The sequence below is a fragment of the Lepisosteus platostomus genome, chromosome 24 (assembly GCF_059453375.1).
Source record: "Lepisosteus platostomus isolate fLepPlt1 chromosome 24, fLepPlt1.hap1, whole genome shotgun sequence".
NCBI classification, from domain to species: domain Eukaryota; kingdom Metazoa; phylum Chordata; class Actinopteri; order Semionotiformes; family Lepisosteidae; genus Lepisosteus; species Lepisosteus platostomus.
This window is the reverse complement of record NC_142634.1, coordinates 7,960,312-7,979,643: the sequence shown is the minus strand read 5'-3', so window position 1 is coordinate 7,979,643 and position 19,332 is coordinate 7,960,312. Positions and strand designations below refer to the sequence as shown.

At 35.7% G+C, this 19,332-nt stretch overlaps 1 protein-coding gene across 7 annotated transcripts in view; it reads right to left on the bottom strand.

Moving 5' to 3' along the window:
* nos1 (nitric oxide synthase 1 (neuronal)) overlaps positions 1-18,853 on the bottom strand; it is a 28,116-nt gene extending 9,263 nt beyond the window's left edge. For 4 of the 7 annotated variants that reach the window (XM_088617961.1, XM_088617962.1, XM_088617966.1 and 1 more), the window contains exons 1-13: positions 18,622-18,853; positions 14,232-15,078; positions 11,722-11,848; positions 8,261-8,401; positions 7,066-7,211; positions 6,433-6,595; positions 6,047-6,138; positions 4,587-4,728; positions 3,967-4,106; positions 2,693-2,867; positions 1,801-1,902; positions 884-1,078; positions 537-622 (exon numbers count right to left, since the gene is read on the bottom strand). In XM_088617961.1, the coding sequence (XP_088474087.1) occupies positions 537-622; positions 884-1,078; positions 1,801-1,902; positions 2,693-2,867; positions 3,967-4,106; positions 4,587-4,728; positions 6,047-6,138; positions 6,433-6,595; positions 7,066-7,211; positions 8,261-8,401; positions 11,722-11,848; positions 14,232-14,956 (2,234 nt within the window). In that variant the 5' untranslated portion in view covers positions 14,957-15,078; positions 18,622-18,853. The remainder of the gene's footprint in view (positions 1-536; positions 623-883; positions 1,079-1,800; positions 1,903-2,692; positions 2,868-3,966; positions 4,107-4,586; positions 4,729-6,046; positions 6,139-6,432; positions 6,596-7,065; positions 7,212-8,260; positions 8,402-11,721; positions 11,849-14,231; positions 15,079-18,621) is intronic. The other 3 variants (XM_088617963.1, XM_088617964.1, XM_088617968.1) reach the window with 1 other exon arrangement.
* Between the last annotated feature and the right edge of the window lie 479 nt (positions 18,854-19,332).

Genomic DNA, 19,332 nt, shown 5'->3' with positions numbered 1-19,332 from the left:
ATATTTTTATCTATGAATTATATGGGAGTTTTTTAATATATACACTGATACTTCCCCTTTAGGAATTGTGGTGGAGCAGTGTTACTCTGGTCTCATAATTTATGGGTTGTGTGGTTCCTGATGTAGACTGATGCTGTGCCTTGAGCGAGGTACTTTATATGAGTTGCTTCAGCCAACCCAGCTGCATGAAAAGGGACCAGCAATGCTATTACATGGAAATAGGATCTTTTAGTAAATATTTTCAACTCAGCCAGTTTGGGATAAAATTCTGCTATTACGCTGGTAGCCTACTGGAGATACTCTACTTAGATAGAAGGAGACAAAATATACAAATCAAATTAATAAAATATAAAACACCAAAGCTCTTCACTGTATTATAAAATTCATAAAACATGCTGAATTAAATGGAGGCTTAAAATGTAATATCAGCTGGTGCTTATTTACCAAAGCCTAGCCCACTCCTATCTTAATTGGTAAATCAAAAAAACTAGCAATAAGTACCAAAAGGCATCACAGGCGCCTCTTTATGTACTCACTTTGCTAACTTCTTAAAGCCGATAGCTCTTTTTTTTGTCGGCGTTCCGTTAATCCCTTTCCACACATGAGTATTCCAGGGGTCAGGCTGGAATAAAAACATATATACTGTATGTACCATACTGTAGGTGAGAATCAACTACGATACATCCAGCCGGTAATGAAATAGTTCTTCAAATGTATATAGTGCTTCCCAAAAGAAAGGGAAACTACAGTATAGCGAATCCAGATTGTACAAACACAAAGCAGAATTTAGGCAGGACACTAGGGTTAACACCCCTACTCTTTTGAAAAGCCAGAAAATTTGAAGAAGCAGCTGCAACATGTTTGGTCCAAACATCAGGCTTACCTGATACTCAAAGCAAGGTGTCAGTCGATAATTTAGCATCTCTTGGTGAAACACGGGGGTGATGCTCCCTGACATTGGGGGTACAATCCAGACCCAGTCTGCTGGACAGCCTCCTCTCACCCGGTACTCATTCTCCATGTGTTTCATAAAGGACTCAGTTGCAGAATGGTGATCCACTATAGTAACCTTAGAACTCTAAACAGGAGTAACAATGTTACAAATGGGTGGAGGTGAAATAATGCAAATTGTATACACTTGCTAGCCAAAATATTTGGAATCTATGTTTTGCGGAAGCTGAGCCTTTTCAGGATGCAAGAACAGAAGACTCTAACAGGATTTGACAGGTAATCCACAAGGTTTTGAAATGCCTAAAACCCAATCCCACCTCATTCCTTACATTCTGAACTGGATGTTGATGTGGATAACAATGGGTGTGATTGAAGCCCACTTTCTATCCGGTTCTGTAGGATTGAGATCTGGAAATTGTTCTGGCAATGGAAGGCAGTGGAAGTCCATTTATAGATCCCAGTCCCAACCACTTATTGCCTGCCACTGAGAAACTCTTATCTCATTTTATTTAATAGTAGTAAGATTCCTGATGGTAATTTGCAATAATGTACCCACATTGTAATACAATTAAATGAAAGAAGGTTTTTAAGGAATCTGATTTTCAAACCTTGTAATTTCATAACTGGGAGGTATCCACACATGTTTATGTACAGTATGGATTTATTATGTACAGCTAAGAACAGAGCTCTTGATCTGGCAGAACAGTTTCCCTTGATCAGACTTAAGGTCAGAAGATGTTTGGGGTGGAGAGCAATAAACCTTTCACAGTGTGATAATCCCTAAAGTAGAACAGCTCAATGATTGTTACAGTAGGCATTCTGTAATAATAAATATAAATAAATCAGTACCTGAAAACTGTAAAGCACGGCAATGTTAACCTCCACCAGTGCCCGATCCTTCCACAGCGAGGAAGTCTTTCTGGCATCTAGGCCCATCTTTGCGGCAACTTCCTTTTTGTGTGCGTGAGAAAAAAATAATTAGAGTTTGCTGTTGGTGAACACCCACCCTTGGCATAAGACAGTTGTAACGGAACATTTGCTCAGGAAATAAAATGTACAAAAAACTTTTAGAATGGAATTTTGTTTAACATTTTATGTTTATTAATAAAGTCTTTGATGATGTTTAAAATGTAATTAGATCTGGCAGTAATTTTGCAGGCTTCGTGGCCTGATCAGTTGAAATTTCACAAAAAAAGATACACAGTAACATCCATTTTCTTATTATACAGTCTCCATGCTAATTAGGATCTGTGCTTGTGGGTGGAGAGTAGCTCTTGCTAAGAGATACCTAGTGTGTCATTGTTGTGCTGTTTCATAATGCAATCCATACATAAAATCAGAGCAGTAGGATGATTCAATCACCTTGCCACTAATGTAACTAATTAGATGTAATCTAATGAAAAATACAAACACTAAGCTTGGGAAAAGTAGGCGTCTTGAAGGTAGAGGTTATGCACCACTTTTGCCAAAGACTAATGATAAGATTCCTTTGAGGAAAACATTCCATTCTCTTAATTGCTAACACTTCATGCATTTAGTGTGTTTTACAAAACAAACTTAAAAGATTGGAACAAAAAAGCAAATTTTTTCACCTTGTAGCAGGAACATTAAAGGATGTTACATACAAAGATGTTACAGAAACATGCAGTACACAAGTACATACACTGGTAGAAAAAGAGCAACAGTTCCAGCATCACGATGCAAAATGTATAATGTTGACCACTATAGGAGCCTGATGTACCTCAAGAATGTTATAACGGGAGCTGTCACAGAAGTCACGAACTCCAATCTCTGTACCCATATACCAGCCACTGAAAGGGCAGCCTGTGAACTCAAGTCCACCAATCTCCATAAGCATGTTGGCCACAGCTGGGAGACCATACCATTTGAGATTAAGATCCTTAAACCATTCAAACCTGCATCAAATTAGATATACAGGCACATTATTACACTAAAAGGAATGATAAGGAATTACACAATAAGGAAGGAAAAACATTTTTGATACAGCAAAAATTCAATATTTCCCATACAATGAATTTTTATTGCATTGAAAATTACTGAGTACATATTAAGACATAAAATTGTTTCAGTTTTTGCATTCCAATAAAAAGCTACAGATGATAAAATATAAGTAGCATACAAATTTGAATTGACATTTTTTTTACACTCAAGAAACAGTTGGAAACTGCCCTAAGTAGACTTGGAAACCAGAATATTTTTATTTGGAAAATACAGGCAGCATTTGCCATAAATGACTGCTGGCAGCTATAGCCTAAAAAATAATACAAGTGTATCTTGAGTTTAATTAACTTCCCTGTATACCATCTGTCTGATCCAAATCTAGATTTTATGTGTCCATTGAATTGATCTAAATATCTTTATTGCTGCCAGTATAATAAGAATTATAATGTAATCTCGACTATAACAATCAAACATTCCAAGCAGGCTGATGTACCAAGGATTACTAATACATTTTTTCTGCAGCTGTTAGCTAAGAGTCTGGCAGCAAAAGCTCTGCTTTAAAATATATATTTTCTGTTATCAACCTTTACAGTATCTCGGGTATATAGATAACAATGCCATTCACAATTGAAGTATGAGGCATCTTCATCTATAAAGGTGGGGTTTAAAATGGCTGACCTTGTCACAGAGAAGCTGCTTAAATGTTTGACTAATTGAATAGTCAACAGTAAAACATGAACTATGTAGAATGTGGGAGCTAAGGACAAGTGCATTTAAGACTAAGAACAGAAGCCATGTCTTTCCACAAAGAGTTGTGGGACAAGCTACCCAAGCAATGTCATTGAAGCTGATACCTTGGATTCTTTCAAGATAAGGTTGAACAAGATCCTCAGATTGATCATGCACCAGCAACCAATTTATGAAGATGACCAAATGGTCTCCCTTCATTTGTAATATTTTTAACATAATGGACTTATGTTTTAGCACGTTATCGCTGAAGTACTCTTCCACAAAGACATATGACGGAGCCATGTGGCACCTGTCTTAACTTACTTTGGATGTGTGATTGGCACTTCCAAAATGAGGTCAGCTGGAATCTCAAAAAGCTCTGGATCATTTCCGTTGGCTTGGAGTAAAAGAGGAAGGACATCAAATCGACCTTTTGGTGCTTTCCAACCTTGCTGGATACAGACCTGTGTACAGAAATAACGCAAAGTTAATTTTCCCCAAACTCACAAAAAGAATGTCCAGTGGTTGCACGGTCTGGAAGGCTTATCTGAGCTACGATGAAAAAAAACAACAAAAATTAGACTGTGTTTGTGTTTTTGTTAACCCAGATGATTTCATACATATTTACAGAGAAAAATTCAAAGATAAAATATTGTGGGAATATTTTAAAAAATAGGCTATATATTTTAATTTTATAGAACAGTGGTATACAAAAGTTAGATAATGAAAACAATCTATGAAAATCATAGGTGCCTTTTTCTCACTAAATACAGTTCCCTTTATATGAAGTCAGGCAAAATAGTAAAAAAAAAAACATAGGAGAAGACTATTCAAGCGAAAAGGGAAAAGACTAAAGGTCCCTGCCATGTCCTATGGTAGTGAAAATTAATTTCTTGCACCATTTTGCCAACATGTTTAAAAAACTAAGACCATAACGTGCTTACCTCAGTGAGTTCCACAGAAGCTGGATCACCAAGAATAGAGCCATCAGGCTGCTTATAGCCAGCATAGCGGATCAGCTGGCTGTTCCAGACACGAAAGTCATGTTTACCATCTGTCCGTTGAGGAAATATGGTGATGGCAGACCTAAAAATAAAGCATTACTTGTTAATGCGTGGATTCATATAAAGAATATGGCGATATTTATAATTTCCCATCAGAGATATTACTATCTAATCTGTGTACTTTTTGGGACATATCATTTGTGGGGGACAAAAAAGCCCTATCTGCCAACGTTCAATAATATGATCATCAGCAGGTTATGAACACAGACTACAGGTTGTTAATGTCCTTATGGATATCATCAACACTAGCACTGCTATTTCACTCTACTGTGACAGTACTTTATATACAATCAAATTGCTCCTTTAATTGGAAAATTAAAGGAACTCCAAAATTCTAAGTGTGAGTCTCTTACTTTAATAACATGATCAAAATGATGTGGAAGAATATCAACTGAGACCATAAAGAAGTTGCACCCTAAGTTGATTTCAAAATGAAAGTGTGAATTTAACTAATGTGGCAATAATTCTTTAAGTCCCCTCCAGGTTATAATCTGTCATGACTATGGTATCAGGATAGATCATTAACTCATGCAAATGCAGTTAAGATGAAGTAATGTAGGATCAGCATAGTACAGTGTTCAATGACACTCTTTGCAAAGAGGGTTTTGTTTAATATTGGCACTGTTTCTATAAATAGACTGAACAGGAACACACTTAGCCCTGAAATATTCACAGTAATTTTCAGAAATTCATCATATATACATATGGCACTCTCATTTAAATCAATTATTAAACTCCATTTATCTTTAAAATGTAGTAGTCCAAAAAACAACACATACAGTTAACCTGCATCAACAGACTTGACACAAAACAGACATCTACTGACATCTACATGGATTTTCTTCAGCTGAATATTAACTTCAATCTTAACATCATCAGTTATATTTCTCCTTTGAATATTCACTCTGTAAATTCATTTTGTAATCAAAAGCTATAATTTACTAAATGAATGAGGAAAACAAACATTTTTTTCTAAGCAGTTCTTCACTCTTGTATCTGCTTTAGCAGAAATGTTGCTACTCTTCTGAGAAATCACACTGAGGCAATGTTATATCTAAAGACCAACACAAGGAGCATCTTGTTCCTTGTTAGGTTACCATAGCACTGAGACCATTTTAAAATAGATTGGTTTTAATTAGTCAGCACTACATACTAGTTGTCATGTATAATTATGTGTTATAGATCTAAGTGCTGTAGCACACTGTTAATTTAAACAGACTACAAAGGATCTGGTTAAACAAGAGAAGCAGTGGATTCAAAATGCATGAGGAGCATCCACTTGTAAACAGAGTGTGGTACTCTGAAATAGAGAATCCACAGTTCACAGCATAGAGGTTCACCTGAGATTGCCTTTGTTGGTGGCATACTTGATGTGATTACAGATGTAATTAAACATCCCGTGAGCTGTTGTACAGTCCCTGGCATCGAACACCTAATCAGAGGAGGGAAATGGACAGTGAGAAGGGGAGGATCAATATAAATATCACTGGTTTGTGTTATTGATTGCAACATACAGCATCAGAGCTGATTACACCTATAATTGTATAACATGTGACATTAAGAAAATAATATTTCTTAGTATTCATTACTGGCATTAATATTACATTTTTGTTAGTATAAAATAATGATAATATTTCTAAAGCTCATTATAGCTGCATATAGCATTTTCTATAAATGTGACAATAAACAAAACTTGATTTTGCAGGATAAGCACATCAATTCCTACCTGAAGTTTTGACCACTGTATTCTACCTATACATCTGGCTGCATTCCTCCAAGCATGTTTGGCTCCATAGATAAGCTCTGTGTCTTTAAGCTGATAAGACCCAGTTGCTTCAATTTCCCTTTTCACTTCTTCAAGCCTGTCCACATGTGCCTTAGAGCCAAATCTTTAATCAAACAAATAACATCAAAGAAATGAACAAAATAAATACAGTGCAGTACTCCGAAGAGCAAATAAAACATATTTTGTCTTTTACAGGTGTCGGACCTAGTGTCTGAATATAGCATTCTCCCTGATGGCACAAAAACAATTCCACTTGATGCTGAAGTACACACAATGTGTTCTCTCAGCTGTTCCTTCTTCCACAAAATTGCGAAAGCAAATTTTGAAATTTAACACATTTCTCATTGACATGCTAAGCACGGGAAATGTGGAGCTCTTGCTTGTATTTATTCTGCACTGCAGCTCCGGAAAAAGACGAATTGGTGGACAGAATTTCTTAGTCTGTTTTACCATTGAAGTGTCTCCTCGGTATACAAGTTTTTATTCATCAAAGGTTCTCAAGATCTTGTCTTCAATTGTTTCAAATAGCTGAGTCACATAAACACTTTCAGGAGTCAATGTGATGTTGCTTGCCTTTTTATGGACGTGTAGTACTGATCAATGAAATCGGTTGCAAGTGGTAGTAATTCTTCCCTTGTTCTCACTTCCTCTGGTTTGCGAGCATGTTGGCTAGGTATCATGATAGAACCTATACAAACACTCTCTGTGCAGATCGGTGTCTGTAAAAGGAAAGGGTCTTAAGTCAAAGGTCAATGATATATTGTCTGTTACATGATGAATATTAGACATTAGAAGAAGACAGGGTTTGAAATAGAAAGCAGTAGTGAGTGTGCTTCAGATCCCTTCTCACTTGTACTTTGAGAATGCTTTTTATATTCTCAGGATACTTTTAGGCCTGTTTCTCCTAAAACCATTCCTCTCACTATAACCTAAATAAATACGACCTCGGTATATTCAGTTAACCTACAATTTATTATTCCCTCGTGTAAATTAAATGGCTATTGTAGGATAAGTGGTAATGAATAGGTAGTCATTCTCATTGAGCTAGGCAGTGGTAGCCTTCAATTAATTGCAGGAAAGCAAAGAGTGAAATTAAAGGGAGTCATCGCCAAGAGCAGCTTCATATGGAATCAGGCAGAAGGTCAGCGTAATAAAATTAGATGTGAAGTGCACTGTCACTTTAGCGAGGCATGAATGTATTTGTTAGATGAACAATAAATGATCATGTTCTGAAAGCAGGGAATTAACAATAACACTCTCCAATTAAAAGGGGCACCTCACAATGTAACATTTCTGCGCTTAAATTTTGGTAATAGTTGCAGCTCCACCCTGACTGGGAGCACCAGGCTTGTTAAAAAACACTGTAACGGACGTTTGTCATTGTTATGACCATTGCAGGGCAAAGCTAATACTAAACCTACTGTTGAATAAACAAATTGTTTTTCAACAGAATTATTTACTCAATGGCTCTAAATAGTTGAGTAGACCAGATGTCTTTTTGATCAGTTGCATATTGTAATAAAATATTTCTTGTGATATATAATGCATCATAAGAACATCACTACATTTCTTGGAATGTACATCTATGCCCAAAGCACCATAGAAATTAAACCCAGTGAACACAAATGTTATCAGTTGATTTGTACCATATACATGCTCTACACAAATTCTATAGATTTACATGCTTTGTGCATGCTCTGTTTCAAAGCAAACAAAAAGAGAAATGCAAGCAAATCAATACATTTTAGAAGGCATTACCGAGCCATACCTTACTGGAGGTAAAATGTAAAGTATCATTCAAAACATTTCCACTCTCCAAGTTCCTTATCTTCATGAAGCGAGGACATTTGGAAGGACTGCCGTTTGGCAGGGTTTTGGTTGGTGATATTCTGCCTTGAGAAGGTGGCTGCTGAGAAGAGGGAGATTGAGTCATAGCTCTGTAAATCTGCCCTTACAAATTGTGACACAGCATTGAAAAGAAGAACTTCATTTTCAGCAAAACATTGTTTTTTTTTCAGAATCTGGAATGTTAGAAATATACTTGAAATATACTAGCACTACACTTGGTTTGAAACCTGTTGGTCACAAAAGAAAAGTGTTGAACATTTGATGTAAGCAGGAGATTAGCAAAAACACAGGAAAATGTGAACAAATGAAGAGTTACAGATGCTAGGCATGAAAAATATACATATATATTATTCAAAATGTTCAAAGCTCCACTCTTCCACTTTCCAATAACATTTTTTAAATATCAGGAAAAATTAGATTCAAAGTTTTTTTTGTCGAGCCATGATTGATGTTCCCTTTTCACTTTTTTACAATTTCTTTCAGATAATTGGGAGCATATTACTCTGCAAATTGCTTGCTACTCATGTAACAGAAAGTTCATACAAAGTGATTTCACTTTCAATTTTATGACCTGAAAACCTCAGGTAAAGACATTAGAACAGGCCCTGGGATGAAGAAAGACGTCTATTTCATATAAATAATAATCAGAGGCTGGACATTTAACTATTCAATTCATTTTGAGCATGTAGTTGTGCTATGATAACTAATATTGTGCTGAACATATTCTACAACATGTTCAATAAATGTTATCAATATTGTTAAACAATATCATATTATGGTTATAATGATGCTGGTGGGGCCGTATACAGTAGATCTATTGATTGCTGAATGTTTGTAATCCATCCTCACAATGGGTTTTCTGGAAAGTAGTTGGGAGTCAACTCTATTGAAGGCAGCTGGACCTTCTTATGATCTGTAAATCAAAAGGAAATCAATCATTCCTAGTATTACTGCCATCATTGTAAGGTGAGGTTACATTAAGTGCCTTCCACAAAGGTGCCCTAACTACTTTGTAATGACAGTGCTTAGTGAAGAAAAAAGTGAGCACAAAAATCAGCTGAGACTTAATGATGTTCCTAGTCTTCCTCTTGATATAAGGATGTATATAAAAATTGATTTAGTGTCTCCAGGCCTAGAAGTACATGTATGTTCTTTTTACACAGCCATCAACTGAAATTGTGAGTCAGAGAATGAAAGAAAGCCTGAATAATGGGTTGTTGATTGCTTTAGGGGATAAAATAAAGGATAACAGGTGTGGACAATTAAACTGCAGCAAATGTAATGTTAATTGTTAGTACAGGTTACAGAAAGTTATAATGTAGATGTAGAACTGCTCCACACAGTATGCAGAGGAGTGCTCTTCTTCTCACTCATCTAATTCAGTTATTCATTCTTTTAAATACATAGAGATACAGGCATGTTCTTTGCATGCTGTATGTCTCTAGGAAATCCATGGAATAAAAGTACTGCGGAAGTTATTACACCTGCCTATACTGTAAGTTAACGGCACCTGTCATTTTATTTTTATACCTCTCTCACATTTAAAGGAAGAAAGCCAAATTATATGGTACCCTTGCAAGACTACATTATCGTCCAATAAAAAAGACAGGAAGGAATGGATTAAAACCTGTAAATCTTAATTTCATTACACTCTGTTCTATGTCTCCCTAAATCAATGGGTTTATTCTGAATCACATTTTAACTATAATTTTTACAGAAACACAATTAACATAGAATCTATGTAAGATTAACAGCACTCAGTAACAAAGTGTTAACTCCTGGCCTGATTCTAAGGTTTGTACTATGTCCCTATTGTAGTGCAGAGATCAAAAAGAGCATAATATTTGTCAGCATCTACAGGTTTCATTACAACACAAACTTCAGACATACAGTACAGTGTAACTAAATGATAAGTTACAAAACGTGTTTTCTGAACTTTACCTTGTACTATGATATTCTTTCTTAATATTAAATACCCTCTCATCCATCAAACCTAAAAGAAGGCATGGAATTATACAGTATCTATTCAATTTCCAAAAACACATTTGTCTCACATTTGTGAGATATTATACTGTCATTAAATAATATAATAATTAGTAAGCGGTTTATATGTAGTACAGTTGTAACCCCAAAAAAATATATATTTTATTTTTTTAAATGCATTGAGGCTTTTAAAAAACTACATCTTCTCAATCCTAAATGATATGACATTTTGACCAGTTTTCATCATTGGACAAACTCAGAAAATTACCAATCTCTTTCACTTACAATTAAATGGGCAGTTTGCTCACAATTGCCCATATCAGGGAAAATCACTGCTTTTTTAAATTATTTTTTTGTTATCCAGTTTTTTTGTTTTAGTATTACTGATATTGATGTAGTTAATTTTGGTACACACCTTTCATCCTGCCTACTAATTTAAATTCTGAGTAATTGAAATTAAATATCAAGGAATAGCAGGTGATATTCAATACTGGGAAAAAACTAACAGCATCAGATTAGCACAGCTTGAACTTGGTTCAATAGCTCTAAATTTCTGTTGAAACACTACAGCCATGTCTTGAAAGACTGCTTGTTGAAGAGCATATTGAGATGCATTTTCTTTGTAAGGCACAACACTAACTCAAGACCAGAATCAAATGATGGTGGGGTGAAACTGAGGAACCGCCAAATTCTATCTAGGCCTATATTAAAAGCTGCCCTGCAATAACTGCACTTTGAAATGGCTGTGGCAGCTATCCGAGTCACACAAAAAAATCTTTATCAATGCTTCAGATACCAGGGGCAAGTCTGGGAGGACTGCATTTTGAATCTCTGGCAGTAGTATTAAATCCAACACAAGCTGTAAGTATTCTTTCCAAAGAATGTCAGTCTTAATTTAAGTATGCTGCCATAGACAACTGAAGGCTGTAATTCTGAAATGTACTACCTCTAATCATGCTGTCAGCATTCCCGTGACAATAGCATGATTTAGCATGCTGTGCTCCTCCTTATTTACAAATCTCATCCTTTCTTTCTATCACAGAGTGGTGCTCACAGTCAAAGTCTACAAAGTTCATCTGATCTTCAATCCACCTTTCTATCAATTACAGTTTGTAACAGAGCAGAAACATTTGATTAATTGAACCAAATTTATATTTCCCAGGAATCAAACAGTTCATAACTTCCTTGGGTCTGGAACCCCTGATGTTCTAAAGGTCCTGGAGACCTAGAGTTGCTAATATGATGAATGTTGCTGCTTGATTTTCATGCATCAACAACTCTTTTCTGGATAATGAAACCTGGACAGCACAATATTTTAATGACAGGTTCGCCACCTGAAAACAACAAAAAAAAGTGTCCATCCAATATCCTCTAATCGACCTGTTGTTGGCACTCTACCTGCTCACTCTCAGAGTAGGGGTTGTTGAGGACCACAGGCATATTGTCCTTTCCCCACAGGTCATCAAACACTCTGTCATTATCCGCTGCTAGCTGCAGAGTTTTCTCGCTCACCTGGGCTAGACCCCTGAAACCAACACAGAATACTTTAATTAACATTTCTGCCGTTCTTTCCAAGCGACAAGTATGTTTTTAAAATGGAACACAATAGCTGTTGCTGTGGCATCCTGCTTTGGAATTAGACATCAACTTGGTTTGAAAAATGCATTTAAGTGTGGCTAAATTGTGATATTGCACTAGAAAACCTACATCTAACTTTATATTTAAAAATAATATTAACATAGGATGAAAGCTGCGCTGAGATGAAAACTGTATTGGTAATGTGGCAGGAAAAAGCAAACAGGAAAGGTTCATTTAAGAATACAAAGAGGCGCATCGCCTGAGTTTTCTTCCTTCCTTTGTAGCAGAAAAGATTTGATTTTCTTTTTACACAATATGGTGGAAACCACATTTGAGGGTCAACAGTGGGCTGCTAAACTTGTTGAAGTGACGTGCTTTGCACCAAGAAGTGATATTCTGCACGGCAAGGAAAAACACAAAATTCCGTTCACAGTTCGCATCCTGCGTTCATTATGAAAAAGAAGCACTGGCTTGGAAGATTTCCATGCAAATCTGAAGCTTCACTTTCTGACCCATAAGTTAGTGCAATGTTAACTCAAGTGTCAGAGGTTCATTATTTTACACTCACGGTCATAATTGTGGCTTTTCAGAGTCGCATGCACATAAGCCAGTGGTGTTTCTGTGTGCCCCTGTGCAGCTCAACTTTAAAGACAAATCAGAATCATGTCCTGCAGATTCAAATGGACAAATCCTTTATGCCTCTGTTTATTCTGTGTTCCCAACTTAATAATGTTTCTTGGTTTTATATTGCATGGGCTATTTAAGAGATTTTAGAATTTTAAACTCACACAACTGATCTGTACTCTTCCCCATTGTTCAAGAGAACACTAGTATAGATTACAATCTACGGAGTATAATAGCTGGGATTATACATTTCTAAATCATAAATATGACCTGAAGGCCATATTCGACACTAAAAAAAATTAGTACGTTTTGCTTCATCCAAGATGTGCTGCAGAAAAAAACATAATAACCAAAGAAGTGAAATGATAAAGGTAATATTTCTGTGCAGGAAAATGACAAATTTTAGGGTGACAAATAATGTACACAAATTTTACAATGACCCTAAATTTTAAAGATGCCCTCCTATGTTTTCAAATGATGATCATCCTCAGTTGAAGCAAAATAAATTATTTTATCACGACACATAGATCAATCTTTTAATGGCATATTTGTGAGTATAGGTCTTACAGCTCCAAAACTCCAATACTTCCAACACACACTGTGATTAGTCATAATAAATTGTGGTTCTTTCGAGCTGTTTTCCATTACTCACTGTTTCTTTGAGATAAAAATTTGAAAGCTGAAAATTATATACAAATAATGCTTTACGTGCACATTTTCACAAAGTAAACAGCTGTTTCTAAATCAATACATCCACTTAATTCTCCACATTCTTTTAATAAACTGCCTATGATGCATCCAGTTCCTAACATCTTTTTATAATGAATGTCATGGGCAAGCAAACAAATCTAGTTAGGAGATTTCTGGTTGCTGCTCAAATGTCAAAGCTTTTTCTTAACAGTCTAAAAGGATGTTTCGTTTTAAAAGCCCATTTGTATTAGTGACCTGTTTATCAAATGATTATTTTGCCACAATCACATTTAAGCAGGGCTTTTTTCCAGTCTAAAAGAAAAGTTGAAGTCACAAGTTATTTTGTGATTCATTTTACAGCATGCAGTTAGTATGGCCTACTAATGGTACATAGATATGGTAAGGCGACTCCAGTAAACCAACCATAAATGCAAAGTAATCTCATATTCATCCACAGAACATTTTATAGAGGAATCGAATACTTGACAGTAGCTATAACATTATCGACAAAAATGTATTTGATGTGACTTACAAATATATCTTTCCACAGCAAAGCCCTACACGCTCCAAAAATTGAACTTTCAAATGCAGCACTGAGCATTTGCTTTCCTGTTATAGAGAAGGCAAATGCCAATAAAATGCATCATTGATTTTTTATCAAGGCTGTTACTCTAATATGTACTGTATCTATCCTAAATACCTGCATGCTGTGTCGATGAAAATTGAAAGGATTCATTTTTAAAAGTTTCAAAAGTTATTTTCATGTCTCGGATGTGGTAATGCTCATTTCCTTTTTTCTTTATATACCAGCAAATGCCCAAGGAAAGAATGAAATCCCTTCCAGAAAACACTGTAGGCTCACATTTCTGTTACAAGGCAAGATCATTCCAAGACTGTAAATGAGGGTTGTTTATAAAGCTGTTATAGGTGCTGCAAAGACATTGAAAAATAATACAGTAGCTGTCCTTTATAATATCTGACATTCTGTCCAAATGGTTCATGAAAAGAAACTTTACCTGTCCACCTGGACTTCTACATCTCTCTTCTCTATCTTATGCAGACCTTCTCCATTGATTTCCCTGTTGCTGTTTTTTAACAAATTCAGCACGGGTTCAATTTCTTTGAGCAGGTCATTGCTTTCTTCTCCACCATTGAGAAGGGCACTGTGATCCGTAGTGCAGCCGCTGTCTTTGAAGGAATGGTCCTGTCCAACCAAGGGGGATACAGCCCCATTGATCTGAATCAGGGGGTTTTGCTCCTGGCTGTTCTCTGTGGGAGAGGAGAGGCTTTCGATGGCTCTCAACTGCTCTTTGCTGTTCTGAAGGCCCTGAGTGGTACAGTCAAAGGATTTAGACACAGGATACAGTGGCCTGGTGACCCTTATAGTCTTTGGTTTCCCATCACCAGAAAAGGTAGTCTCCAGGTGAGTAGTATATCCCTCTGGACCTCTCAAAATCAAAACTACATACGTCTCTGGTGAAATGTTCTTCAGCATCTCTAGAGCGCTCTCATAGCTCATGTCGACCAAAGGCTTATTATTTACAGCTAGGACAATGTCCCCTACTTGAATGAGACCACAGTCTTCTGCTGCACCTCCCCTGATCAGGTCAGATATTATGACTGGGGGTTTACATACTCTTTGCTTCACTAGAAACCCGAGACCCCCTACTTTCCTTTTGAAAAGTCTCACTGAAATGATGTTGGGCTGCAGCTGATAGACACAAGGCTCAAAATCCTCCATGGTGAGTTTCCTGGTAGTACCGGTTGGTTTATTTAGCACAAAATTGATTCTAATTTAATTTCTGCAATAACTCATCACATGTTGATTCTTCTCAGAAATCGTAAAATCAGCGCCAGGGCCTCCTGTAATGATTAAAAACAGATTTTGAATTAGTTTAATTTAGATGTTTTTTAAAAATACTAACATTTCAGTGGCTCACAGGATTAAAGATCAGAAGTCACTCAGGCAAGCAAATATCATTAAGCAAAGTTCATTAAGTACATATCCTTATATGTCACTCATTGTTTTGGGCTTTTTGTTTTTCCATAGTCTCTTAGTTTACATTTGTCTATAATAGTGATAAATCACCCCCAGGTGGATAAGAATATCTTCAAGACAAGGTTGTCATGGTCGCAGATCCCCTGTAGGATTGGTATATGCTGAATTCCATTGAGATGGACAAGAATTAGTCTCATGATGTACTGTAATACAGGAATATTTATCTATTTATTTAATCACATTGCAGATCTGAAATTGCCAATTAATAAAATTGCCCATTTAATCAAATAGACAGAACACATAAGTGGGAGCGTAAGGCAGTGCTTCTGTCAGCATGCTGAGCTGTATCTGAAGCCATCATCTTAGTAAAAATCCCCACATAATTAAAAAAAACAATTAGCATGATTTTAATTTTTTAAGAATCTTATTTACTAAACACGTTTAGCCCAGATGTGACTTGGCTGTATGATTATTACAATCATTAATGGCAGTTGGCAACAATTAACTTTATATTTTTAAAAAAAGTCGTTTTATATTTAAATACAAATATAATTAACAGATGTTTATATAACATCTGATGCTATTTTAATATTCATGCCCGTTATCTTATCGTTCCCTGTAATGAACAAAGATTGAAGAACAAATTACTGTGTTCTTTCTTTAAGATGACTGATCAACCAGAATACTTCTCAGGGCTTTCTTGAATTTGCTCTATTTCCTAATAATAGCATATTCATGTTGTGCATCAGGACCATACTGTACAATAAATCACATTTTAACTTACACTTAACAACAGAAATAAACCACCTTCTACAATTGCAGAATCATTAATAGTACTAAAATACTGAAACCAACTCATTCAAACTTTCTACTGGAATCATAAAAGTTCTTCTTAATACTTAATAATACTCAACATTAAAATATTAAAAAAGGGTTTGATTAACAACGTGGTACCAGGAGTGATAGCTGCGATGTATGCAGAGAATGAGCATTAAATCCACTCAACAAAATAAAAAGCAACAGATTTGTACATCAGCACCTGGCTCTCAATAAACGAACATCTGAAAGGCATTTCTAATTTACTGTCATATTTTTCTGAGAGGGGCACAGTGAGGTGGTGGTTAGACAGTACTGCTGTCTAACAGCTCTTGGGTCCTGGGATCGATTCTCCCACATGCGTAAATGTATGATTTTACCTGGTTCGGCTGTTGCCTCCAACCTACCACAAAGTGCCCCCCTCTCCATATATGAATGTATATGCTCTGCAATGGACTGCAATCCTGTCTGGGTGTAGGTCCACGTTAGGCACGTGACTCTAAAATAAACTAAAAATAAAAATAAAAAGGGTGTTTTCTGAATTTATGTATGTATAAGTGTATTTGAAAGTATGGAACAGTTGAAGACAAGGAAAAAAAGTTGAACAAGTTTGATCTCCTATCCCTTTCAGCCTCCCCTGGAATAAAATACTCATTCACCAACGGTCTCACTCTCAGGCAGGAGTGCAGTTATTTCAGCACCATGGACAGCAGTAAGCACACTGCCTCAAGAAATACTGTCGATTGAAGTATTGCGGAAAATTATTTTGTCAATTGTTTGTCAAATTAGAATAATTTAGTTTTTTTAGACATTGATGTTCATCATATTTTCTAGTATTCCACATTCAATGTATAACTTCAGTAAACAGCACATCATATACATAAAAATTGTGTTTGACGCATCATGACTTTCTTGAAAATTCAGTTTATAACCACAAAGGATTTTATGTTGTCATTTCAAAGAATAGCTATATTTTTTAGGTTTATTGCAAGTCCATTCCATTCATTTGTAGCACATTGTTTTTTTTGTATCTTTTCTAATTGTAATACAGTATGTTCTCTTGTTCCAAAGAATACCAGTCTTCCCAAGTGCAAGACATTGTGCTTGAGATAATTCACCAGCAGTCTTCAGTTAGTAAAACTGCATTCTTCAGACAGAAATAAATAATATAAAAAGTGTTCTTAGAATGTTTTATTAAAATCCTCCCCTCATAAAACACCAACTTTTCACATGTTTTCTTAAAAAAAAAAACAACTATAAGACTAATATCACTTGCTATTCCCTTTTCACCCTTTTGTCACCAAAACCCACACAAGTGCCTCAATTCTAATCAGTAACAAACCTTTTTTTTTCCATTGGCTTTTTTATTTCACCTACACACATCTACTCACATTTAGCAGAAATGTGTTGGAGCTAAACATACAACATTAATTATTGATATTATGTTGTTTGTTCAGATTATAACATTCAAAAGGGTTAAGTTAGCAAAAGCATCTGATGAAAAAAATATTGCCCACATTCAGGCTATCTAATGCTACTACACCCCCTCATTTTTTTCTGTGAATTACTCTCCTTCATACCGTTCCAAATTCTCTTTCAGATCTTTTCGGATACTGAATTTAAAGCCATAGTGTTAGAGTCTGGCGTCTGTTTCACAATCTCTAAGCCAACCAATCATACAGCATATTATTGAATGCATTACCTTATAATAAAGCTTTTTGTGTGAATTTGTTATATTTGTAGAGGTGTGATATCCATGTTCAGAACATATTAGATATCAGAACAAAAATTATAAGATTACAGAGATCTTCGAAAATAATTATTTTAATGTGAGAAAAATAGCCATTTGTTGGAAAAAAACGGAACATCAGATAGAAAAGGGCTGGAAATATAGATTTCAACATGACACCACGCAAACAAAACATGCTAGAAATCGCAAACAGTTATCAAGTTAAATTCTGCCAGAGGTGATCAGCCAGTTAGAGATTATCACGTTGTATTCAGTCGATTCTGAATTTGTCATGTTTAAAATTGTCAAGGACGTTTTTCTTTCATAAATATTCCCAACTTACTATATTGCTGTAGAATCGTCCTTGACTACCCATTATCGTAAAAATATAAAAGAAACACGTTGATAAATTCAGAATTTTTAACATGCTCTGTTAATTTAATTCACATTACTTTTACAGACTGCAATGCAATTGTTGCTCGAACCATACTTGTAAATTTAATGGGAGCACACAGGTGTTTGTGGTATCTGAATGCAGCAGGCTTAAATTTTTTTCAATGATACACATTTTGTAGACAACTGCCATTCTCCTGCACAAACTCAGTGCAACGTTCGAAGTAATTACGAGCTTAAGGACTGAAGTCGGGAAAAGCCGTCAGTCCAAAGCTTTCTTCTTAGCTTCGGAATAGAGGAATGCGACCAAAAGTAGTCTACTTAAAAAAAACGGACAAACGCATGACAGGAAAAAAGGCAAGAACATCAGCTAAATATATTAATACCTCAAAACATAAAATCATAAAGTAAGAGTAAGCCAGTTTCGAAGCAAATCCTACTTTCAGCAAATTAAGTCAGAATAACTTACCTTTCCTGAAGACAACCTCTCTAGAAATAAAGGTTTCCTGTTGCTTTCGGAACTCTTCTAGTAATCTTTATCAGAATTAGGCTGGTTTGTTTCCTTGAGAGAGATCTCGTTATCTGTTTAGCTTTTCCTCACTTCTTCGAACTGTCACATTAAAAAAGCGGCGTGTCTGCGCGTCTCTAAGATGCAGGGTGCAGTATAAATATGTAACACGGGGGACTATGATGAGCTCAGAGTGGGTCGTGAGCAGGAATTTATTCTACAGTGTACAGCCTTCATTTCTGTCATCACAGAGACGAATTACCCCCTAACGTCCAACCAGTGTGATGGGTGTGCATAGGTAATATTGCAAAGATGTTTAGCCAGTTTGTCAAGGAATGGTAAGACTTTATGAACAGGTAGCTGTTTACAACATTCTCTTATGTTTTCTGTTTTTTTTATTACTACCAAATCATAGTTATAATAATGATTCTAATATCAATAATGAATTGTGACACACCAAAATCACAGACATACAGGTACTGTACAAGAAAACAAGACCGTTACCATGAAAACTATTCCTCATCAAGTTTATCTCAATGTCACTTATGTGGCTCTATAGTAAAGGTAATATTTAATTAAAGTGTGTATGCTATAACTTTAAATTACAGTGATGGCGTGAATTATTTTATTTATAATAAGCTTCCCATAGTACTATGTATTTTCATATTCACA